A 26514-nucleotide genomic window follows, 5' to 3' on the forward strand; every position below is an offset into this window, starting at 1 on the left:
CAACAGAACGTCCGATGCGTCCGACCGGCGCTGGAGCGCGGAGCAACATGGCGGCGGCAGCGGCGTACGTGACTCGGCGCTACTCGACGCAGGCGCGGCGAGTCAACCGCCTAGGAACGCCGAGTGGCGCCGACTAGCGCCGAGTATCGCCGAGTCTGCCTGCCAGCAGTCACGTACGCTACTCCAGCGCCGGTCGGACGTTCCGTCGACTCCGTGCGTGTGTCGCGTTCAGAATTCATTGTGCGCAGGTACAGGGTTGTGTTTAGAGTGCCGTCGCGCTAACAGACGAAACGCAAGCCATGCGAGATCGTATGTTACAGAGATCGCCAAATGAAATTCTCGCGCACGGTTTACGCTTTACTCGTGTGTGATATATTATCCGTAATATCGAGAGTGCCGAATAAAGTATCGGGCGATCGTTATTAATGTGCGGTTCGAGAATAGCAGGATGATGTCAGCAGAAAGCGGCATCCATGGATCAAGCGACTCGGTAAATATACTATTTTTTTAAGTGATACATTTCTTTACCTGCTTTTGTGTTTGAGTTTAGGAATAATATTTATCATATTTTCAGAATCAAAACAGGAAAAGGAATGTAGCAGTAGCAGCAGCAGCAGGAGCAGGGACAGCAATCGGTGAGTGAATTTTTATCAAATCAATTAATTAAATTTAGATCATATATGTGGTACTGCACATTTATAGAACACGATTATGCACATTTGCATAAAACAGATTTAAAATATGAATGCATATAAATGTAAAATTTACGGGTATAGCATGAAATAGAACCAAATAAACACACAGCATAGAAGGGACCCAAAAGATCATGCACATTACCTACGGGATTCATAGATATTTGACTACATAGTTCAATGTGTACATTTTGTGCACATAGAGGCGCTGATTCCTCTCTGAAAGAGCTTTCGATGATTTTATACATTTAATAGAGTGCGCAGCAAACATGATTTGATCTTTTGCCACAAGATGACGCAGCATGACGCGTTTATGAGATTTAATTTAATTTTTTATCTAATTATGCTTTACATATGATATATTTTTAGATAATTATGCTATATTAGAATGTTTATAATGCTTGCTTGAAATCTTAATTAATTCATATTTTTAAAATTTGAGAAATATAAAATGTGTACGTACATAAAATAATTTTTTTATACTATTCTTCATTATAAATATAAACGACTGGCGCGTTAATAATGTGAAATTGTTCTACTTATTATAAATACCCTTAATTGCAATTAATTATCAAAGTATTGCTGGTGATCGTTATATATTATAATAACAGTAATTATAAAAGAAAAATCTCTTGAAAGAAATAAAACTGAACTATATGCAAATTAAGAGATGCTCATCGAGAATCTCATAGCGCAAAAATTCGGTGCTTTTCATGGAACTTTTTTCGCTACGAACAATATCATTTTAATACTCTTCAAAACTTTCTAAAGTTTCAACGACTATTTTTAAAAGGCAGGATCACAATTCTTCTATATTTTCCAGCCTTTCTTCTCAATTATAAACAACTGTGCGAAACGACTATATATACAAATTAACCACCGAACCAACTTCTTTCATAATTCGATTTGAAATTATCGCCGGCGTACGAGAGACGCTCTGCGCGCGAGATACTCGGTAAGCGTCAAGCAGTCTTCACTTTCCGTAATCTGCGGCGAGATTAAGGTGGTTTTACAATCTCGAAGGATCGCCTCGGCTAAGATCAAACCTTCGTAATCCGTCAACGCCTCGAAAACCACGGAGAGGTAACGGAGGGTCAAATTTTTTCTACTTGGGAATCTGAGAAATAAGAGCTAGATCAGCTAGATCTCTCTCGCGGAAAGACCTCCCCACTCCCTCACTCCTCTCTCTCTCTCTCTCTCTCTCTCTTTCCTCTGGTGACAGACCGATAGACTGATAGAGGCCGTCGAGGGTAAACAAAAGCGAGCCAGTCGTCGAAGCGAGTCTCGCGTCTGTGGAACGGTGTCGCGCACAGGTGGTGCACGTTGTGCACAACACGTCTGCATCGAACGCGGTGCACGCGCGCGAGTGCACTCGTTTTCGTGCGTCCGCGCCGCGGCTGGTTCTCGGTTCTCGCGTGTCCTCTGGCTGATCGTAAGGTATAAGGTGGTGGCACCACGTCGTGTGGCACTCGGACGAGATGCGATGTACGACGCGGAGCCTGGCGGGGTCGTCGACGACGGGCCGACAACAGCGGAAGTAAGGAGGACGAAGATCGCAACCGGCCTGCTCTTCACACACAATCCCGCGATTTCTTTAACCGTCTCGTGGAGGACTAATCGAGACAGCGAGGAAAGTCGCGAATAAGGTAAGGACATGTATATCTGTCACGTCGATCGGAATTACGGCTGGATCGTACGATTTATACGTTAAAATCCTTGAACGAGGAGGTGCTACATGTCCACGCATAATAATAATAATATGTAGGTCGCGGAACTCCGCGAATCTCCCCCCCTCCCTCGAAATTAGGTTATGTTTTTGTGCGAGCGTTTTTTTTCCTCTTTCGAGGTAGAACCGCGCGCCGCTGCTCGATAATTGGCGGCTCTGTCTACGTGTCTAGCGTGTAAACAGGAAGAGTTTCTACAACTCGACGATTGTTATCGTTGTGATTGCGCTGGAATTGCGATCGACGAGGCGCGCTTAATTGTGTCTGGTAACATCTTGATACACTCTACTCGTTACCGCGACGTTACACGAGAAAGATTTCGGAGAAGTGCGAGAGTTTCTCACGTGGGCAAGTCTCTCACGATATAAAAATGCACAAAAAGAAACTCTTATATTTGGCGTCAAAATATATTTCAAGGACGAAAAAAGCTTCGAGGAAACTCGGGCGTTAATAATCTTCGGTTGAATAAGTTAATATTTTTTTTAAATTAAAGTTATAGGGCTTGTAAAATTTAATTACGTCGAATAGGTTGCATAAACAAAAGACTAACTCCGTTAAAAGTTATGTTAAGATCAATCTATAAGTATGTTAATAATATTAAACGTATATTTAAAAAGTAACTGGTTGAAGTGAAAAATTAACTCATTCAAAATTAATTAATTTAAGTTAAAAGTTATTAAAATTTTCTACTTTATTATTTAACTTTGAACTGATTACAACCTTGATATTCTTTTTAGAGCTACGTCGTTGTTGCTTATAATTGCTACACGCTATACTATGCATACTGTATAATGATATCTTAAGCGATAGCTAATCTTTATGAAGAATATTAATCCACAAATTTTTTTTCAAGAATTTTTTTTAGGTTATTCTTGTAATTTGTTGTATACGATCCTTTATTGCTCTCAAATTTCAAAATGCTATTGAGTTGTTACAAAATAAAATTTATTTTTTCTTTAACAGTAAGTTATCACAATTTATTATCGATTTTCTTAAACGTTTCTTATCCTTTTGTTTTTTTTTAATTTAACGCTTAAATCTATTTAAATTTAACACAAAAATCCAGTTATTTCTAATTTATCTACTCCAAATTTCAAAATGCGCATTTCCAAACGTACATCTAAATTTCCGAACTCAATTTTATACCAAATTCTAATCAAATTATGTCATCTTGCCGTCTCATTTATCATTACCGTCCTACCTTACCGTTCTTGCGCTTAATTCCAGTGTTTCAATCGCTGCCCTATCGACTTCAAATGTCAAAAAACACGCAAACGAGTATTGAAGTTTCTACATTTCATACCAAAAGCCACTCGAATAAATTTAATTGCGTCATCTTGCCATTTGTCGTTACAATCGTGCTTTCGTTTTCATGTTTGAAACGCCAGCGTTTCTGAATCTATTGACTCCAAATATCAAAACTCGCACGTCGAAATTTCTAAACTCAACTTCGTATCGAATGCTAATCGAGTTATGTCACCTTGTCATCTTGTTTGCCATTACATTCGTCTTGCTCACGCACATAAAACCCAACATTCTAATCGGTCCTGGTGCCCGCGTCTCCTACGTGCGGCTCTGATCGTCGTCGATATATGCGAGCCAATATGCAGCCAATCGCCGGAAATCGCTGCCCACCGGACAGCCAATCGTGCTTCGTACACGCGATTATATATCGGCTCACTATTATTAAGTTTGTCCTTAACAATTGTCAGGACTATCGCTCGCGGATTTACCAGTGCGCTTCGCGATTCCCGTGCGTGTTTTGCGCGGTCCTGATGCGTAACACGCGGACCTGCGAGGCATTTAAATCAAACATCTCACCAGTTCTCGCCTCGTCTCGCCTCGCTTCGCGAAATCGACGTCGGTGAAAGTCGAAACCGGGAGCGGCTCGACGTATAAAACTGACGCTGATTTTCGAGTAGACATGACGAAGAGTGGAGGGGGCGAAAAAGCGCACCTCCGGTAAGTGGAATCCGTATCTCTCGCATCCGAAAAAGGTGAACCACCCGGCAGCAAAGTTTTTGTTTAAGCGTATTTTCCACGAGGACTTGGAACTTATTGTTGTTTACAAAATAATTTGTTATTGTTATTTTAACGAAACGATTGACACGCGTTGAAGTGTGAACCCCTGAAATCTATTTTAACCCCAAATTATGTTTTCAAACGAGTCTTCAGCATTTTTTAACCTGTTGCATATCAATTATTTTATTATTACGTTGCGTTGCCGTCTTGTTTGCCCTAATTACACTCTCGCGAGTTTTATTCTTTTATTTGTTGTTTGAGTTGGATCATTGTTGAAATGCGGTTATTTACAACTTTATTAATCACGCTGTTTAGCCGTGATAAACATTTAGCTGCCCGTTATATAACATACCTAGTTGTTGTTATGTTTATTTTACCTTTTGGCGCTGTTATACTTGCTGCTAGATCACTCGAAACACGAAGATAAACGCATGCTAAACCAGTATTAAGTTTTTATGTGTAAACATTATTTTACACTATTTGAACGACAATCTATAAATTATAAACGATTGAATAAGCGTATGATAAAAAAACAACCGCTAGTTTTGCTGGTTTTTTTTTATTGAGATCGCCGATGCAGCTCGCACACGTGAAATATGCATGAGTATAATATGCAGTTATTTGAGATTGTATTACATCACAAGACTATAAAACAAATTGAACAAATGTTTCCCGAATGTAATTCTTTAAATACTAATTAAAAATAATATTCTTTAGCAGACTACTCATTGTAACACCGTGCAAATTTACTGCTATTGATTACGAAAGAGTAATAAATACTATATAAAACCTTAAATGCATGTGTCAATTATGTGCAATATTTTAACGAAGATAAATAATATATAGAGATAACTGTTACTTGCATTAGCTCCGGCAGAAATGCTACTTAAGCTTATCTTTCTTTAAGAAAGCAATTTTGATAGATAACAGCCGAATGCACGCATTATTATTATCACAAAAAAAAATGTCACAGAAACGCCTGTTGATGCCTCATCATGACTAAACTTCGATAAGATAATGCAATAGTATGTCTATTATAATAGCACGTGTTGTTATTTTTTTTTTGCACACAAAATTAGATTCACTGCATCAGCACGAAAGTAAATATAAAAACTTATAAACTTCAACACGCTGTCTGTTCAGTAAGTTTTGTATGGCTTATCGTTATATGTATCATACACCGAGAGAAAAGAATAGTTGCAGTAACCATAATATTACGATAATTTATAGTTATTTTTGGACCGGATCATATTTTTATAGTTATTCCACAATATAAATTATAGTTTGTTTAAAATATATTAAAGTTCTCATAATCGTAATATTGGTCTGTATAACTTATAATATGATTGCCATAATCAAACTGGAGATTTTAATATAGTAAAAATATATCTTCTACAAAAATTAAAATAGCGAGTTTTATGAACTTATTTTGAAAATCAACGTAAAGGCTATGAACACTATTTTATTTCAAAATGGCGAATTTTATGTGGCGGACCAAAATGCTAAATTTTATTATATTTACAAACTGGTATAAGTTGATGACGAATCTATAATAAAAATTCCAAAATTTAAAATAACGGATTTAATATGGAGAAACTTTGAGGTTGGGATTGGAGTGAATCTCATTTTGGTCCGATATTTTTAATTTTGAAATTTTAATTACAAACTTAATAATCAGCGACTCCAAAAATTCTTAGAAAGATGAAGTTATTATATAGATTATTATATAGATGCTAATTATTTTTAGTAAAAAAAGGCAGAACGTAAAAAGGTTTAAAAAATTTGATAGCGCTGATGATTACCAGAGCGCCATTAAAAAGTTAAATGTTGGTCACGGATAATTACCATAGTAATCAATGTGCTAATGTAATCGATTTATTGTTTCTTTTTTTTTTTGCTTCTTTATACAGCAAAATGTACGTTTCCGTAAACAGCACATTTAATTCCCGAATAAATATAGCATTTTGCATAATGTGACATGTAAGAATATTTATTATATATTTCCTTATATGTTAATTACATTTTGTGTTTTTATTTAATATATATTTTTTGTGTATAAAAAATATAAATATTAATTAAATATATGTTTGATATTTTATTATTAAAATTTATTTAATGCTTATTTTACACAGTAATTGATATCAAAATAAATAGTAAAACGTATACATACAAAAATATTATTTTATTGTTAAGAAAGCAATTACTTAATGTTTTGTTTATGTTATTAACATTAATTAAGAATATTTTATTGATAATAATCTTAAAATACACACACACACACACACACACAAGAGAGAGAGAAAGAGAGAGGGGGGAGAGAAACACACTCATTACAAATTTCAGAAAAACTTATTTTTATGCTCAAAAAAAAATTTGTATGATAATCTTTTGAAGAATATTATTATTATTATTTTAAAGGATATAAATTTTTAGCGAAAGAAAATTAAAATAAACAAATCAATTTTAATTTAATAATCTTAATTAAAATGTTAAAAACTTAAAAGGAATATAATTTTAAATAGGAATATAATTTCAGAATATTATTTTAAATAAATTTGAGGAATTTATGATAAACTTATACGTATGCATTAGCTATGTAAACTTATGAAATACTTGAAACAAATAATATTTATTTAAATACAGCATGTATTTTTTCTGTACTATAAAATGGACAATTTTATTTTATTTTATTGATTTCAAAATTTTTTAATATATAAATCAAAATAGTGGCTGTGTAACTTATTCTTTGACAGATTGTTTTAAATTGACATAAATGTAGCATTCTTGAATCAGTAACATGTAAGATCTGTGTTCTTTTTATTTGAAATTCTTACACAGTTTATCTTTTCTCTTTTTTTTTCTTTAATGAAAAAAGGATGAAAGATGAATCATGCAAAAAATTCAGCTAAAAAAATTATATCTATTGCATGTCATTATAGCATTGAACTCTACATAGTACTACTGATACTCAATGAATGTAAAATCAATCGATCCCTGGTCGATATATAGATTCGGTGCTACACATATATACATTTTTTATTGTTATCAGTATTTGTGTTGCGTTGGTTTTGCAGATGACGCATGTGATGAAGCAAAATCGCACTGCTGGGATTTTCCAGCATTACTATTTTGTATTTATATACTCACTTTTTTTTATTAAGCTATTAATGTTGATCCTATGACAATCCTGTTTTTCCTTTTATCTTTTTTTATCTCGCGACCAGTTGCGTTATACTACTGAACACAATGTGTCTGACATAAAGAAATACAATTTAGTTTTTTCACTGAATTGTACTGAAATATATTTTAAATTATGCAGAATGCGTGTACAAGCGACTAAAGTGTGGAAATACTTAATAAACGAAAATTAAAGAATAAAAAAACAGATTATGTAGATTCTCAATTTGCGGAAAAACGTGAAAATATTTAATTGACATGAATTTTTCGAATCTAACTTGTCCTCTTCAGCATAAATAAATTAATTAAAAATTAATAATCAAAGACCATTGACTGAAAAATACATTTAAAAAATGTATTTGGAAAAATTGTTTGCGTAAAAGTATTAAAAATAATAATATACTGAAACATAAATAGTAATTTTAAAAACAAATGCAAAAGCACATCTTGATAAAGATGGTACAAGTGTTCTTTGGCATTCTGACATTATTAAATAAAACAGGATTAATAATTAAATCGGTATAATTAGGTAAGTTACTCTTAATTAGAAATACTTAAAACGATACAGGAAAAACCTTGAAAAATTTTTCACATCTCTATTCAGCATTATTTACAATCTCGGAATGTTTCGTGTATCATTTTTGTTCATTATACTTTTCATTGCATGAACGATTAAAGTTGACGCTCAATATGTCCTTCATGGGTGCAACAGTAATGTAGGAGTTGCGGCTTACGCAATTACAGAAAAAGAAACGAAGGGACCTTTCATGGTTCACTGGCACATGTATTAGTATTCTTATTTCATTCCCAACAGAAATCGCTCCATTCTGTATACAATCGTGGCCGTCTGGTGGAACAAACTGATTATGCATCGCTAACACTAAACGCACACTGTCGTCTCGTCGTTTCATCTTCGTTTACGAAAGACATATCGTGTACACTCGCGATAATACGAATATGTAAATTATGACAAGTTGCTGCATAAATGCGAGAATATATAACACGCAGAGGTCTGCCGTGTTAGAGGTAGGCGCGTATCTAGGACTGTAAGCGCTACAAGAAATTAATTAAAATTTTCCTCTTATTTTGTCCTCATTGAAATCCGTATTATTAAGATTATACTAAAATCATAAAATTTATTTTAAATTATAGCGTAAATTTCTAAAATTTATTATTATGTATCGAAAGAAAATTAATGTTCTTTTGCATAATTATTCAACTATAATATTTCGTGATTATAATGAGCAAGTGATTTTTATAATCTTCAAATAAGCAATAAAAATTCTTTGATTCATATCAGATGAAATCGAGAGGGAGACACTCGACCTTCGTTCATTTGCGAGAAGTAATTTGAGCGCGCCTCGCCCTTTCTTTCCTCAAGTTTGAAATGTCAGTTGTGCGGAAGTGTCTCGCATCGGAAGGCTCCGAAGACCCGTTCCGAAAATCACCAGATTAACCAGCAATCCCCTTCTAATGCCGAACCGCGGCAAACTGCGCCGCCGTTTTCACATTTGAGGGAATATCGGGCGTGCTAAACGGTGGGGACTGTGCATTACCTGACAGCGCGCAAGCAGCGCGCGGTCGAGGCGGTTCATTCGTCCCGTGGCGTCGTCGTGCTCCGATACGTCAGTCCGTGTTTGCTCGGCCGTCAACGTAGACGACGGGCGAACGGCGAAAACACGTTTTGCAAGTGCCATGTGAAAATAAGATCGGCTCTCTCGGTTCGCGGCGAAGAACTCACGTGGATTTTTAACTGCGATGCACCGGCGATACCGCGCGGTGATGGCGCTGAACAAATAATAACAGTGACGTGTGCAGATGATGGTTGCCGTAGGTTTCAATTCTGACGGCGACGAGAAGTCTCGTTAACCAGATTGGCATATCATTACCATTCGGTTATGTTAAATGTTTACCGGCCGAAAATAAATTGCAAGGCCAAGTCGCCATTGTTTTGCGTTTAAATTGCCTTCGAGCTCGATCCGTCACGCGCAGAAAGCTTCTTTGGTGAAAGATCTCTACCAGTTTCGTTAAGATCACTTTCACGGCCGTACATTTACATGTTTTCGCGCATATTGATTAACACACATTCGCAAAAGTGTTTCCATCTTCGCTTCCGGAAAACTTCACTCAAAGTCAATCGACGTTAAACCTTCGCGAAGAAAAGTTCTCGACGGAAGGATTTTACACGACAATTGTACTTAATTAAGTAGTCTTTTAATGAAAAGAAAATGTTAATTAAAAAAAAAATGAAACGATTTGTTTCGGATCTCGGTCAATGACGTTTCGACCAGCTGAAGACCGTGTTGCTCTGCCTGTTGAGCACAAACAGGTACCAGATAACCGAGTGTAATAAGGTGTGCAAATAATTTATTCCGCATGAGACCGGTAGAATAACGCTAGGAATTTATTGCGTGAAGGATCAGAAGTCAAGATGATAACGGTGCCGGTATCAACCTCCAGTCCCTATAGGTCTTACAGCGACGGCAGTAAGGTCGTTAAAGAGCCCTTGATGACGGAAGATCATCCTTCGCCGAAGTTGCAAGTACGTGTACTTCGTATACTTCGAATTCAGCTAAAAGATTTTTTCCTCCTTTTTTTCTCTCTTTCTCCTCGAGGCTCGCTTTGAAATCACATTTTATACTAACCTCGGTATTTCTGAGTTACGTAAATTTCGTAATTACATAAGCGCACCTGTGATAGGTAATGATGTAGCGTGTTTGTTCACCTCTCATTGATAGTTTTAGTGAAACTACATGCGAATCATTCAGTCACACATGACCGTTAAAAATTGTTTGCGTAATTTTATTTTCTATTATGTCGCTCTCAAGCTAATCTTTACGTAAAGCAAATAGGTTCCACAGTTTTTTTTTTGCCTTTGTTTTCTCATTATTATCGGACGTTATCGAAAGAGTTCAATGAGTCACTATTTTTAATGATACCAATTGACAACGCTAAGAGAATTGGAGGCTTTTTGTTACATTTTTTTATATCAACTTTTTAGTTTAAGTGCGTATTGAGTACTCTTGAGATGATCTCTTTTTTATGTTATCAGAATTTTTATAACTGATTTTTTTTTTTCTGAAAATAAATGAACGTTGCATAAACATGGTTGAGCTGTTATTGTAATTGCGGAAAATTTTGTTTACTTGCATCCTTCATCCAGGATGCCAAGAAATTTCACCATAATTGCTGACGACACACGCAGCAAAGGGTTAATTAAAGCTAACCCGATGCCAGCGAGTGGAACGTGTCCGCTTCGATACGCCACGGCGAATGACAGTGTTATTAATTTTCTTCATTGTGTATTCATCACTTAAGTTTCTTATCAGGGAATCTGCCAGTGATCATTATCGCACGCTTCATCGCTTTATCCTTACCAAAAATCGATAATCGTTATTTTCAAGTGGCATCGAAAGCCCATCTGCTCTTCTCAGTTCACATTACATTACACACGCCCACCAACATACATTGATTGATAATCAAAACATTGCAAAAATAATACTTTATTAATTAAAACGTGCGTACACTGAAGGAAAAAATTTGGTAATAATCAGGCTTTGGAGAAACAATTTAAATGTTATATTAATATAACCAATATTTAGTAATATTTTGTCATTATAATAATAATAATTGGTTATTAGCGTTTACTAAAACAGTTACTAAATATTTGGTTATATTATCTGAATATTTATTTGAAACTTGGACCAAAGTTTAGTAGCTATCAGCTAGACTTTTTTGTTATTGCCAAACTCTTTTTTCCCAGTACATTTTTTTTTTTTTTTAATTGTAAAACTCACAACTTCCATCTAGAGAATTCGAAAAAGATATGATCAAAAATTGCTTTAGTAATATATAACAAAATTTCAAGTTCTGACTATACCACACTTTAAACAAATTTGGTAATAATTACCAAATATTGAGTAAATAATGCCAATTAAATGTTTAATATAATAATTAATGTATAACCATAATTTTACTTTTCGCAAAAAATTTAATAAATGTAATCAAATTTAATCATGCTTATGCTAATTTCTTTTAATCCTTTAAAAAAATCTTACGATTAAGTGCTTCTGCTTTTTAAATTACTATGTCGTTCCTTTTTTTTTCTTGCGCTAACGGAAAGGCGTATTTTCGCGAAACCGAGCGTACAGCGATCTAAATTTACTTCGCCGGACAAACGACGTGAAATCCTAAGTCAGCCAGTCTGCCAGCAACCCGTTGACTGACCGTGTTCCGATTCCCTCGCAAGAAGCATGAAGTCTCCCATCGTCAATATTCCTATCAAAATCGCCGAATGCGCTCGCGTACTCGTTCGCGGCAAGAAATAATGCGCACATGAAAATTTTCAAATTTCCCATTTCGATTTTTCAATTTATTCATAGACGGAATTCCCGGAAGGTCTGGCCGAAGTCTGGGTCGAAGTCCCACTAACTCCGGCCAAAGTTCCAGTAACACTGAGGATGAGATAATTTTACGCGGACACGTAATCGCGAAAATACGAAAATTGGCAACGAAATTCGCATACGCAAGCGCATATGGTGCACACGCTCGTGCATGCGAGTTCTGCAGAGCCTGCTGTAACTTGGCAATGAATCCTCTTAACGCGAGTTACACGGAGCTTAATTGTAGTACAGTGCCCTTATACCCTTGCGATAATCGTACCCACGCTCGCACGTGTAAATAAGGCATTTCGATGATCGCTCCATTCGATGATTATTACTTTCCTTAGTCTGAGAACTCGCATTAACTTTGCATATGTCAATTATTTGGAGTAATTGAAGCTCTGCGCCTTCCACGTAATCGCATTCGTGATGAGAATTTAAGTGGCGATCTTCGCATGTCACTTAGGAACGCGATAATAGCTGCGACGGTAAAATGATCCGATAATCGTTTAATCGAACTATTAATTTATCATTCTCGGCGTGACCCATTTCTATTATAATACGCGTATGAAAAAATGTATTAAATGGGACACAAAATGTTTAAGTAAGTCATCCAATGTCCCATTAACCACAATCGGAATCGATTCTCACTTGCCATCCATGAGGGATGAAAAGAAATGATGAGGGAGAATAAAAAACGACAAAGGAAAGATAGAGTATAAGATTGAAAGAAAAGAACTACGAACCAAAAAAACTGACGAACTAAAAGTTGAGAAACACTGCTCTATAAGCTAATATTTTTTTTCTTCTCATTTTGTCAACCTCGTGTTTACTGCGTATGCAGATGAACGGTCGGCGACCATATCCGGCAGGTTTTTTCCGAGATCACTTGTACTTCATTGCTGTCGGTCACGTACAGCGATATATCGACGTACATTACACGGAAAAATTTCTAGGAAATTCGATTATTTATATGTCTGTGCATCGAGCAAAAATACTGGTAGATACTACACAATTTTCCAGCGTATATTTATTTCACACGCCTCACTAAACTACTATCGCCTCAATAAAATTGACTACCAAAGTCTATTCGTATATTTATTGCTCCATTCCTGACAGCAGAAATTAACTTTATATACTATTAATATTCGTTGATTTATACAGAGTGAGTATTAAAAATTATCTAGTCATATCAGGTCTAATTATATTTAATTAATGTGTATAAATTATACTATTTTCAATAGACAAAGTTAACGTTTTACTTGTAAATAATTATATGTATATAATTTCTTAATACTGACAGTTTGTAAGTTGTATAACTGAGAAGTGGACATGATTTCTTTGTCTTATGTACATTATGTATACATAGCGGTGTAATGTTGACTCTTCTTAAAAGTTTCTTCAATTTACATAAAAGTAAGTTCACATCAAACATGAATAATTTTACATAGAATTTATTGAATATTACTGACAGATTGTATTGCATTACTATAAAATATTATATCGATCATATTCAAAGCACTTAAATAGGATGTTAACGATTCACCTATAAAAGTTTAACCATTCAGAACTAATTTAGCACAATTTGCATACAATTATATACAGTGAATTATTACTCTAGTTATTATTTACACAAGATGTTTATACAAGATATTCTGTCTAGTACTGCCAATACTTCGAGTATATTCGAGAAGAATCTTAAATATTATCCACTATCTTATATTATTATTATTATTATATAATTATTTTGCACAAACAATTATAATAATATGATTAAAAGAAAAAACAAAGTTCCTATTTTAATAATTATCAAGGCTTTTTGATCAAGGTGACAATTTGTGTAACATTCTCAATTATTAATTGCTGCTTTTACCAACGTAACATAAAATTCTATTTTTGGGGATCCTATTTTAATGATTGCTTTGCGAGTGTCAATCGAAAGTGACACTGTTATCCCATTATCGCTAATTATTAGTAATTGATACGTTGTTATTCTTTTCATGTGTGCATTTACATAATCATCGTGTTTTCAGCGCGACTGCTAATGAGGTATTATACAGCGCGAGGTCGCTCGTGGGAGAAAGAAAGACAATTCTTTCTTGGCGTCTCGACATATGCCGAGAGAGAGATTTGCACGAGGAATAAATTAGCTCCTCGCATTTCGACCCTTCTGCTATACATATAATGACTGTAGCATACGAACTCTTCAGAGACGCTAAGCGTCGCTCGCGGTATACTAACTAGTAGTCGTCCGCGACGATAAAATACGAATCGTGTAACGCTTTTAAGACACAACATAATTACACGTTCCGGTAGATACTTTTTTCCTACACTGCTTTGTGCGATGCGATTTTGTATGTGAAGTCACGCTTGCGTAATATACTAGGAAATTTATGCTAAATCGAAATCTAGCAAAAAGCTCGATAAAGATTCAACCTTAACAATTTATATAATTGTTATGTTTTTAATTGAACACATATGCAAGTTAATAATGCCTACAAGTGTGACGTAGTCAGAACTACATTTTATTATTTACAAGTCACCTTCTTTATATTGATTCAATATCATCTAATTTATTGCAGTTAAATCCTTTCTAGCCATGTTTTATATACAACCTTGACGCACCCTGCAATTTTTTATGCCTATTGTAAAATATTATACGATTATAGCTAATCTTCTTTTATTTCTTACTTGTGAAAACATTATATTAATTGTTTTAACAAAAGCGGAAGAGCTCATTTTTAATTACTATTACTATAGCAAAAAATTAACATAGAAAAACATTAACATTTGTTAAATATAATATATTTTTAAAATATAAAATATGTTTAACATAAATATTTTAACTCTTAGAAAATTATTTTAAGATTTATATATCTTTAATAATTTTAATTATATTACTAAGTTATTTTACAACATAAATATTTAAACTTATATTAATACTAAAGTGAAAATTTATATTTATTAAACTGTAACTAAATTTAGAAGCTTAAATTGTAATAATAACATAAAATTCTTTCGACATTTTTACTTTGGTTTTTGAACTTAAATATATCAATAAAATATTAAAATTATTTTTATGTTTTTTTATATTAATAGCAAAGTATTTATGAAAATAACATTATGTGACAGGCATAATCCATTTTTATTTCAAGATCATCTTAAGTAATGTTTCAACTTGCTAATATGATTATTGTCAGTATTTATAGTTGGTTCTTATTTAAGATTATCTTAAGTATTATTCTAAAACAGTCAACCAAGAGTTACCCAACTATGAATATTAACTATAAATATACCGGTCACATAATGTCATTTTCACAATTACTCTGCCATTAATGTAGAAAAATATGAAAATAATTTTTACATTTTTACATTTTATTGATATAAAATTACTACATCAACATTGCGCTAAAGTCTCTAGTGAATGACTATTTAAGAAAAATATTAAAATAATAAAGCTTAAAAATAGTTGCAAATTAATAAATATTTTTTTAAATCTAATTTTCATACAGATTTGATTGGAATATTTTTACTTGAATATATAATTATATTAAATAAAAAATAAAATATTTTATCTAGAGAACCAAATGCAAAACCGATTTATCAATGAATGATTATCCATGTTTAAGTATCATCAGGCTAGACGTACTATAATAAACAATAATCGTGAATTTCGTATTTATTTATTGACGTCCAGTAACTCTAATTTAAGTCTAAAACTAAATTTAACTTAAAATATCCAAAGAATTTCACATTGCTGCAATTTAAACTTCTAGATTTTTAACTAGAGTTTAATAAATTCTATCTTAATAATTGTGATATATTTTCAGTAATAGTTTGATAATAATGCAGATTTGAATATTAAAAATAATTTATAAAATTTTATAAAATAATTTAAGATAATTTCCTAAGAATAAAATAATTATTTTATAATTATTATAGTTATATTAAACATACTTATAACGTATAACTTATAAATATATGCTTTTAAAGTGTAATATTAATGCCGTTGCTATTAAAAAAAGATTTCTTCCGATTTTGTTAAAATAATTAATACAACATTTTTACAAGCAACTAAAAGGGAATTAGCCTTATTTGCATTTTACAATACAATGTGATATATTACAGGGTCTCAAGTTTGTGTATAAAAAATAGCTGTGATTATATTTATAACATCTTATAAAACTATACCTAAGATGGTCTCTTAAAATAAGAACGGATTATAAATACTAATCTATGTTTATAGCATTCTGGTTATTATATCCCATCTTAGTAACGCTTAATATAATTATATAACAATAAATTAATGGCTTATTCTATAATCTTAGGAAAAAATTGAAAAAAATCAAAACGTATTATTGTCACATTACATTATATATTTAACTTGGCTGTTGAAATAGATTCTTTTATGTCAACTATTCTGTTATTTGATCGAGAATCAAATCATGCGAATAACAAAATATATATGCGTATGTGTACATCTCACAATTTCGCGCAATTTACATCACGCTCAACCTTGAATAGAAATATAATCTGTAAACGAGTGACCGAGTATATTTTCTCGATCAACTCAATTGAAACGAAACTCGGCTATACGTACGCATTAAGTTTGCTCTCGCACGTGAATTTAATCACCACGTTCATGGCATCGACTCGTGCACCATCAGATGACGTACACCAATAAAATTAATTCGATCAATTGGGATCGAGAGACAAAGTCGAACGTATGAGCCTTCACGCACGCAAAGTGCCAAGTGCCAGAAGAAAATAGCAATCGGTAGAATAGTTCGAACGTCTATTTTAATCGCCCGGCGAATTGTTTTTATTGAGAAAAATATTTGCGTGGCTTTTTGATTAGGAAAATGAAACGCCTCTATTCACACTATTCAAATTCAAGTGTGTTTTAGTTTATGAAAAAATAACAGTAGAACATGTTTAACTACACGTTGAAATATGCAAGTTTGTTTTTTTATGCAGTATAATGTTATTCTTACGTAGAAATATCACACATGCATTTTTTATACACTTGAATTTAGAATGCATCTAAAACTGAAATAATAATTCTATAATTCTGGTTTTATGAAACGTGTATATTATAGATTGCGAAAAACACAAGTTGTTTGTTTTTATTGCTGCTTTCTCTTCTCCCGATGGATTAATTATTTCTGTACTAACCGGAAATTTTTTAATGATACACGTATGTCGCGTGTAATGAGAAGATAAATAAGTTTTACGAAGGGCCATAATACGCTTTTATCGAATGCCAATAATGTGCTGCACACTTTGCGGAAGCACAGGAGGGGACATAGTAAAGCACGTGCCTTAATTGGATACAGGAAGCCCCACTATTAGCTATCTTTCTATGTCACTAAACGGGCGAGCTTTCTTCCCCAGTTCCTGGTCAAATACTTGTGATAGTCAAGGTAACTTTTAAGAAAGCTAGAATTACAACAATTACATTCGCATAAGATTTATTGTCCATCGTGCCTTAAGCCAATACTAAACTATGCATCAGCGATTGAAAATTGAAAATTAGAATTCGATCAGTTAGAACGAAACGAATTAAAGTTTTTTAATTAGTCAAATTTTAATTTCTAATTTACAATTTTCAATCTTCAGTGAGTAATCTGTTACGACGTTTTTACATTTCATATCATTGGAAATGGCGATTGCCATTATAAAAAAACTAAGTGTTAGTGTCGTTATTGTCGTATAAGTATAATGTATCCCCGCCTTGTCATATACTCTATAATTTTCATCCGCGTGCGTATTGGTCATAAAAAACTCATTAGGAAAATTATGTCGCTCTCAATCCCACGTTGTAAATGTGAATAATGACATCGAGCACGAAAAAATCACGCGGACTTGGAAATCGACTGATATATGCGTCGAGGAAAGAAATCACCAAAGTTTCTAAAATAAGCAGTTATGAAAACGTAAAAACTGCTATGAAATGAAGAAAAAGAGCAAAATGCATTTAACTATACACTGCGCGCAATAAGAGGAATATTTTTCATTCTGCGACATCTATTTTTCTTTATTATATTGCTTATATAATACTTCTAATTGATTCTTTTCCGCTGAACAATTTCCAGATTAATCATAAGTTGTTTCTGCGGTATAAGAATTAAATCTCCTCAAATGTCAATTTTTATTATATCTCTTTTTACCTCTTTTCTATTCTTTTTTGTTGTAATTTATTCTAGTTTTCTGTCGAATCTTGCCACGTGCCGAATCTTTGTTATTATGCGTTCTAGAGCTAAATTAAAGTATCTTTTCGGACGAAGTCCGAAGTCACAAAGACGATGAACAGCAGATGTGGAACGTGGGAAGAGATTAGAAGGAGAGAAACAACTCTTTCAAAACAAAGACCGAGGATGAGAGCCATGCAGTCCACGAGTGCTGCTGAAATAAGTTATTTCTGTCCACGGCCATCAGCCACGTTTGATGCACGTTTTCTTGCGAAATCCGTTTAGTATATCAATGGTCCCGTCGTAACATTTTGTATTTTGGATTATGTCTAAATCGGACATTCTTTTTGCGGGAATATTCTCATACGAAGAAAATAGCGTCACAAATAATTAAAGTTTGCATTAAAAATTATGTAACTAGAAAAATTACAGAAAAGAAAACGAACGTTTCATTGATCAAAATCATTCTTGTATAAACGAAGTAACGAAAAAAGGGAATGAAATTAAAAGGATTGTAAATTATAAACCTAACAACAATTAATGTATTTTTAATTTTTTTAAAAAGGAAACTTGCTGTTATTAATTAGTCTCGATTGAAACAGAATCGCCTTTTTTTGTAAGTTTTTTGCGACAATACATCTTCTCGACAATAGTAATGTGCTTCTATCTCCCTCTTATACTTCTTTTTGGGACGACGAATGCGTCATGTCTGTATAATTATGTTATGTAATACCGTAATACTTGTTTCGTTTACAGATTAGCAAAGGCTTCTTGAAAGACATGAAGGAACATTCGGCAGCCCAACGAATGGAGAGGGATAAGGACTTGCCACAGCGGTCGCAGAGCAGCGCGGCTAGCTTGATGTCTATAGGCGCCGATATATCTCCGAGTTCTTCCCAATTTTTTGAAGTAAGTGCTCTTTTTTTTCTTTCTTAATATAATTATCCGTGAATTATCTATCTTATACAGAATTTTAATACGATACTTATTATACAGAAATTTAATATGATACTTTGGAAATTTGATTTACTTGAAACTGAATTAAAATTTTACTATTGTCGGTTTTCATTTACGTTTTAATTGTTTAAAATTTTAAAATTAACGATATTTTATGTTATATTTTCTTGCACTTAAATTTTAGGTATTCTATATCGGCAAAATCAAAGTATCTCATCCAAAAGTACCAGAATCGTTTATTGATGACGCCTTGATAAAGTTTCGTGTTCATGGACTTGAAAAATCGAGGTCTTCAACGAATAATCTTCTGTCAGATTGCCAACGGCTGAAACGTCAAGCTTTGATGTCTTCCATTAATAGAAGAAATAGTACGGTAAGAACGTTTTCTCAGCTATAACAATTTTATTTTAAACATACGTTTGAATTTGAAGTCATCTGTGTCAAAACGATAAAAACTCAAATACTAAAATTCAACACTTAATACTAAAATTTAAATTTTAGTATTAATAGTCTTTCTTAATGATGAACAATGGTGTGAAAAATATTTTGTGTACATGTCTCTTTATGTCTAGACACATAGCTACTATGTCTAGGCACATAGCTATTACAGATGATTTGAATTTTCACCTGGTAGAAGAGGAAATGTACCGTTACATTTTCAGGAATCTACCGCGAGTGAATCAGGCAGTATCGAAAATGTGTCGGGAAACGGTATAATTCCAAGCGTGAATCCGCTTGGAATACCGCCAGTTTTAAGCGGGTCCGTGGAGACTTTTCCAAGAACAATCGCCAATCCCGCAGAAAATGATAGTCATGATGGAAATCGGATTTCCGACTCTTCCGCTAATTCTAATATCACTGTACCTGAAATCATGCGAAATCGTGCCGCCTCTACTGGCAGTGTTTTAAGTGGCAGAAGAGATTCTGCTGTCAAAGGAAACGATGATCACAATCGCACTATGGTTTTTCAGGTGCGAAGTATAAAAAATATCTTTTGATTTTTTTCCATTTTATTTGTATTGATGTTGATTAATCTGCAATTTCTCATTATTAATATAAGATTATATATATTATATTAATAATTGAACATGGAAAAATGAGAAGTTTTTAATTTTTTAATCAACAAGAAAATCTTATTTATATGTAATAATAAAAACAATTTAATTAAAAAATTATTTTTTTACATTACATTTTTATATTTTATAGGTAGGACGATTTGATCTAAGATTGATTAGCCCTGATAGAAAGCAGATTCTTCTACACAAACAATTAAAAGACGTAGCCAGTTGTGCGCAAGGTGTGAAAAATCCCGATCACTTTGGATTTATTTGCAAAGAAACGGAATACTTCATCGGGTATGTCTTCAAATGCCAATCCGGATCAGTCGCGGATGACCTTGTTACAGGTAAGATTTTTAAGTTTTTCTATGAAACAGTACGACATACTGTGATATTATTCTTCTTATTGGCGTTGTAATTTGTTGTGCTAATAATGATTCTTGTTTTTCTTTACAGCGATTAGTCAAGCTTTTCTTACAACCTGTGATATCACAAGAAAGCAGAGGTATCCTGTATTTTCTTGCGATCACTGTCCTATGTACTGGTATAATAAATTATGCCAAGAAATTGAAGGTAAGGTATTTACATTATATTCTAAAAACATATAATTTTGCAATTTTATATATATATATCGTTTTTTTAGGACAAAATGATAGAAAAGCGCAAAGTATTATTTTTTCTCGCATGGAACAATTACCAGAGGATGAGCAGGAAATTGTTGTGAACAAATATAAAGGCGCCGAAGCTGCAGGTAATATTGGTGCAAGCTCCTCGAGTTTACGAGAGCAAAATCAATTCTTAATGCAACTATTGCGTGCTCATTGCGAGTTGAAACAAGCTAGGCATGTACACGATACGGCGGAGAATAGGTAACGCAACTTAAACTAGATACATACAAATACAAATTTTCTACTAATAATATCAAAGTACGTATAATTTGTGAATTGAATATTCTGACATGTTTTTTTATTTTGCAGGAGTGAATTTCTCAATCAATATCTTAGCGTTGGCGTTGGTAGCACGATATTTATGAAAGCAAAACGCTCTCTTACGAATAGTTTTGACACTCTTATGAAGAGGAAAAGTTCGCGTGACGATTTTGGCTTGGGTCCACAACTGAGAGATACGAATCATCTAATTACGGGAATACAAAAGAATGGTAGCCAGAGTCCAGATAATTCGCGACAATCATCTATATTGGACATTTCACCAGACTCCAGTAGACCAAGATCATTGCGTGTTTCACCTGAACAGCAAATAGTTGTAAATAATGGACCAAAGAGTTCCATGATGGACATGTTAGTATTGTATTTTTAATTTTTTTGTCGGTTTTTATTTTTACCATTTGTATTTTTCATCTTTATCATTATTATATTTGCGTGTTTGTTATATCATGTTTGTATGTAATATTTTTTACAGCTTTTTAAAAGTTGGTAATTCACCGAAAACTTCCCCCACGGAAACTGATGGAAATAGCACGATACAAACCAATAGTTCGTGGCGGCAAACGATATTAAACAGAGTTGTGACACCAAATAAGGATCATAATGTTACAGAAATTGAAAAAATCAATATTCTCAAAAATTCGGAAATATCCACTAAACGTAAATCGAGACAAGAATTACGAGATTTGTGGAAAAAAGCAATCAATCAACAGTTAATATTGATAAGAATGGAAAAAGAAAACGCAAAACTTAGAGGTAAAAGTTCTCATATTTAGGAATATGTTACTGAAGGCTCTTCTTGACTCAATTGTCAAATCTGCGAAAAAGAATCACATTTCATATATTGACACATAATATAAACATACATTCAATGTATGAAAAATGACAGATCACATAAAAAGCTAAATTATTCTTCCAATGTACGTCATTTTTCATTTTACTGCAGTTTTTATATTTAAAACTGTCCTAGTGCTAAAAATATACAAAATACTCTTATTTTATAATATTTTATATATATGAAAAAATATTTCAATTTGACATTTGTCAAACACCTTGATTTCATCTTTGATTAAACACAGTTCAATTTAACTTGCATGAATTATTTATTAATTATCTGAACAAAGGAAGTTTTTGCTATGTTTTACAAATTTGTTCTCTAACTACAAATATTATTTTTATAATATTTTATTAAATATTTTTATTTTAATGTACGTTGCAAGAATTTAGTGTATTTTCTCACCTTTGACGTCATCAATCAAAGATATCTACACTGAGTGAACAAGAGACTTAATCCTCTGATATGTAATTATTATTTAAATTTCTTAAAAATAATGTTAGAACGTCAAGAGGAGGCAACAGTGAAAAGGATCAAACTCGAATATGATGAGCTTAGTAGCTGCGCGCGTGAAGTAATAGAAGTTTGGGACCTTCTTGTTAGTAAGGAATCCCGAGTCTCTACTAAATGTGATAATCAAATGCTTTTACACGCTATTAAGCAAGGTAATGAAAAAGAAAAATAAATCAAGTTTAATATTTCCCAAATTTGACATAAATTTTTAAATTTCTTACTATATGACAAAAATTCTCGTTAAGTATAGGTGTACCGAAAGGAAAAAGGGGTGAAGTTTGGCAGTTTCTAGCCGAACAATTTTGCTTAAAGCAACCACCTATAGATACACAAGAGTTTCCAAATTATAACACGCCCTATGAACTTCTCTTGAAGCAACTCACATCTCAGCAACATGCTATCCTTATCGATTTGGGAAGAACTTTCCCGAGCCATCCATATTTTAGTTCGCCCTTGGGACCTGGTCAATTAGCACTTTTCAATTTATTGAAGGCCTATTCCTTACTAGATCACGAAGTCGGTTATTGTCAAGGCCTCAGTTTTGTCGCCGGAGTACTTCTGCTGCATGTGAGTGCAATCTTAAGTTTTACATTATTCTATCTAATAATTTATTCAACCATTTTACAATTTTGCATTCTACAATAATCAATTTTTTACATGAAATATTATTATTTGACTTTCTTGTTAGATGGCGGAGGATCAAGCCTTTTTCTTATTACGGCATCTGATGTTTCGTCGAGGACTTAGAAAATTATATTTACCAGATATGGCGGCATTGCAATTACACTTGTATCAACTCTCTAGGTTGTTACACGATCGCTTGCCAGCTATCTATAATCATTTCGACAAACATGAAGTTTCACCTACTTTGTATGCCGCTCCGTGGTTATTGACACTGTTTTCAAGCCAATTTCCTTTAGGTTTTGTAACTAGAGTTTTTGGTAAGATATATTCTTACGTTTAATAAGAATATATATTTATTTACATTTATAAATAAATAATCTTCTATACAGATTTGCTGTTCCTGGAAAGCTCTGAAGTTCTTTTCCGTGTATCAGTCGCATTATTAGAAGAACATCAAGATCAATTGTTATGTTGCGATAGCTTTGAAGAAATTATGGAATACCTCAAGGTAAAATTATAATGTATCAATCATTTAGCGTTAATTTATAAGAAATCAAAAATAGAAGAGTAAATTTATACAAATATTATTATGTTTTTATTCTTGATTGTAGACCCGTGTGCCAGCAATAGACAAACAAAGCTTAGATCGTATAATGAAACGGGTATTTTATCCTGATTTAGAGATTACAAAACAGTTAAATGAATACAGAGTGGAATATCAAGTGCTTCAAGAGGAAATGATATCGGTAAAGCCACAAATGGAGAATTTGGAGAAGTTTAAATTAAGAAACAAGCAGCTCACGCAAGAAGTTGCACAGCTTAGCGAGCAACTTGAGGTAAAACCGTAAAAAAATTATAAAATGCCATTAAACTTAAATATCATTAACTCAATACATAAATCTCAAAATCTTACTTTACAAATACTGTAATAATTTCATTAAATATTTATTGAACAATTAATAGATATACATTGATATTAAAGTGTTAAACAAAGTAAAATAATCGCTATTAAATATATGAAAATTATGAATAAGGCATATCTAAGGAAATCAATTTTAGATACAATTTCAAAAATATTTAATCTATATTTTACTATAAGTTTATCTCATTTTTTGTGATATTGTTTTTTTAAATTCTCTTTTTTTTTTGTTATCGATATAATATTGAAATTATATTACAGATTACTATGAGCAACTTGCACAGGTTCGAGACGGCGCGTCCAATGCAACAAGCAACTATCCATAAACTTGAGTCTCAGAATCGTAGTCTTGAAGTAACAGTAGCCACATTAGGCGCATTCATTCAGCAATTAGCGGATACACGTGCTGATATCGAAATTCCGGGTGAAGTTCGCAGAATAATCGCACAGCTGAGTATGGTCGAGAAACGACGAAATGCTAATACAAAATCATATCCTTTAAAAGTCATCGAGGATAACAAGCACGGAATGATAAAAAGTAATTCGACTGGAAGAGAATCTCAAAATTTGTTAAGGAATAATAGCATAGACACACCGTATCCTTTGAAATCGACTCTGAGCCAACCTAATTTGGCAACGAAATTAGAAAAGGTTTCTTCGTTCTTTTCAAATTCGCACAATCACATACAGAAGCAACGCGCGCAGTTAGCAGCTCTCAGAAACGAGTTTTCAGAACAAGTGATAAGAGGCAACAACGATGAAAATGATCCTAAGACGGTCAACATTGATATTCAAATTACGGATACTATGAATCTAGCGAACAATCCGGTCCCACAGAACGAGAACAATTTAAAAGTTCCAACTACCAATTTGGAGAAGTCAATATCGTTACCATTGAAACTCAAATTGAAATCGTCGAAGTCAGCATATGAATTAGGTTCTATAAAAAAGATTCCGACTAGCAAACTCGAGGTTACAAGTAACGATTCGTTAACAAATTTGACAGGAACCATACACCCACTTGATACTTGTAGCGATGTGAATTTTCGATTTAGCGGAACCACGAAATTAAAATCCATCAAACCTGTAAAATCTAGTCAGAGTCAAGAAGATAATAATAACAAAGAAAAGCCCGACCAAATCTCCGATTCTTTCAACAGATAACAATTACTTTCAAATGCATCTTCAAAAAGCATCTTACCGAAAAGAATTTTCATTAAAAATATATATTTAAAACGATACTGGTGATAAGTAATTTAAATTAAAGATTGCATCTTTATATTTGATTACTCATTACTAAATTTTTTAACGGGCATGTTTTAAAAACTAATTTATGTAATTATGAAAGGAGAGAAATAATTTTCGGTTCTTATTCATATCTGATGTTTAACACATTATAACTTGTAAGAATAAAATGTTCTGCTGCAATAGTATTGAACATTACATTTGAACATTTCAACAACTACTAAAATCCATTGTTTCCAAATAAACATTTTAAAACATGTATAAAAATGCATTAAACATTCAGAAAATAAGGAAGATATCAAAATAAGGTACTAAAGAGACATACGCAAACAGTTTCATATTGCCAAAGGAAGTGCCAAACTTTCTCCGTATTAGAATATATTTTATAGTAAGATAAAAACGATTTTGATTACATAAGTAAAAATACGTATATATGTTACAGGTAGATACGTATACTGCATATGTTCGCATGACTAGATGCAGTTGTGTCGTTGAAAAATATATTAATAAAAATCATTAATGTATAGGCCTGCTATGCACCGTAAGATTCAAAGAACTAAGTATTACTATTTTTGCACAAAACAAGCCTTGTGATATCAGGGATAGTTGACACACACACACACACACACACACACACACACACACACACACACACACACACACACACACACACACACACACACGTATGTATGTATGTATATATATGTACACAACTTGTATACTTTCTGTTCTTTATAGTAAAGTTTACCATGGTTGATATACAGTTGCGACACAGTAGAATTAGCTATATTTAACGTCCATATCAAACGTGTTGTAAATTAGAGAATAGCAAATTACTCAATCTCTATAAAAAAATGACATTTTGACAGATATTAATGTGAAATAGAGATATTTGCAAAGATAAAATTATATTTTGTAGTGTATTCGGGTCACTGTAATATTTTATCAGCTAGTGATTATATGTAACTCTAGTGACGTATTATTTGTAATGAAATAATGCAAGTATATAATTATATCTTATAACGGAAATAAAGATATTCTATATGTAATTGTTTGTTATCAAATAGATATATTATAATTAGATCATATTTTGTATTATATAATAGTCTCATAAACTAAGAAATATTTAATAGATTTCATTAATGTTTTGTTGGCTTGCTAAATCTTATTGTGATGATAGTTAAAAATATTTAAATTATTTACAATAAAAATAAATTAATAATAAGTATGT

The 26514-nt window shown here is 32.9% G+C and overlaps 1 protein-coding gene across 4 annotated transcripts; it reads left to right on the forward strand.

Moving 5' to 3' along the window:
* Window positions 1-1729: 1729 nt before the first annotated feature.
* On the forward strand, window positions 1730-26508 carry LOC105828783 (TBC1 domain family member 1). Of its 4 annotated transcripts, XM_012667279.3 has the most exons (16): window positions 7998-9944; window positions 10033-10157; window positions 18945-19097; window positions 19330-19518; window positions 19808-20116; window positions 20352-20550; window positions 20660-20776; window positions 20847-21072; window positions 21181-21501; window positions 21623-21903; window positions 22486-22647; window positions 22746-23062; window positions 23184-23436; window positions 23509-23627; window positions 23731-23955; window positions 24300-25202. In XM_012667279.3, the coding sequence occupies exons 2-16, from the start codon at window positions 10047-10049 to the stop codon at window positions 25200-25202; spliced, it is 3885 nt and encodes a 1294-aa protein (XP_012522733.2). In that variant the 5' UTR covers window positions 7998-9944; window positions 10033-10046. The 4 variants fall into 4 exon arrangements, with proteins under 4 accessions (XP_012522752.2, XP_028049872.2, XP_012522733.2 ...); XM_012667298.3 differs by lacking the exons at window positions 7998-9944; window positions 10033-10157 and adding an exon at window positions 1730-2338 and having other exon boundaries at window positions 24300-26508; XM_028194071.2 differs by lacking the exons at window positions 7998-9944; window positions 10033-10157 and adding an exon at window positions 2371-4378 and having other exon boundaries at window positions 24300-26508.
* Window positions 26509-26514: the final 6 nt, after the last annotated feature.

This window comes from Monomorium pharaonis, chromosome 2, assembly GCF_013373865.1.
Source record: "Monomorium pharaonis isolate MP-MQ-018 chromosome 2, ASM1337386v2, whole genome shotgun sequence".
Classification (NCBI taxonomy): Eukaryota; Metazoa; Arthropoda; class Insecta; order Hymenoptera; family Formicidae; genus Monomorium; species Monomorium pharaonis.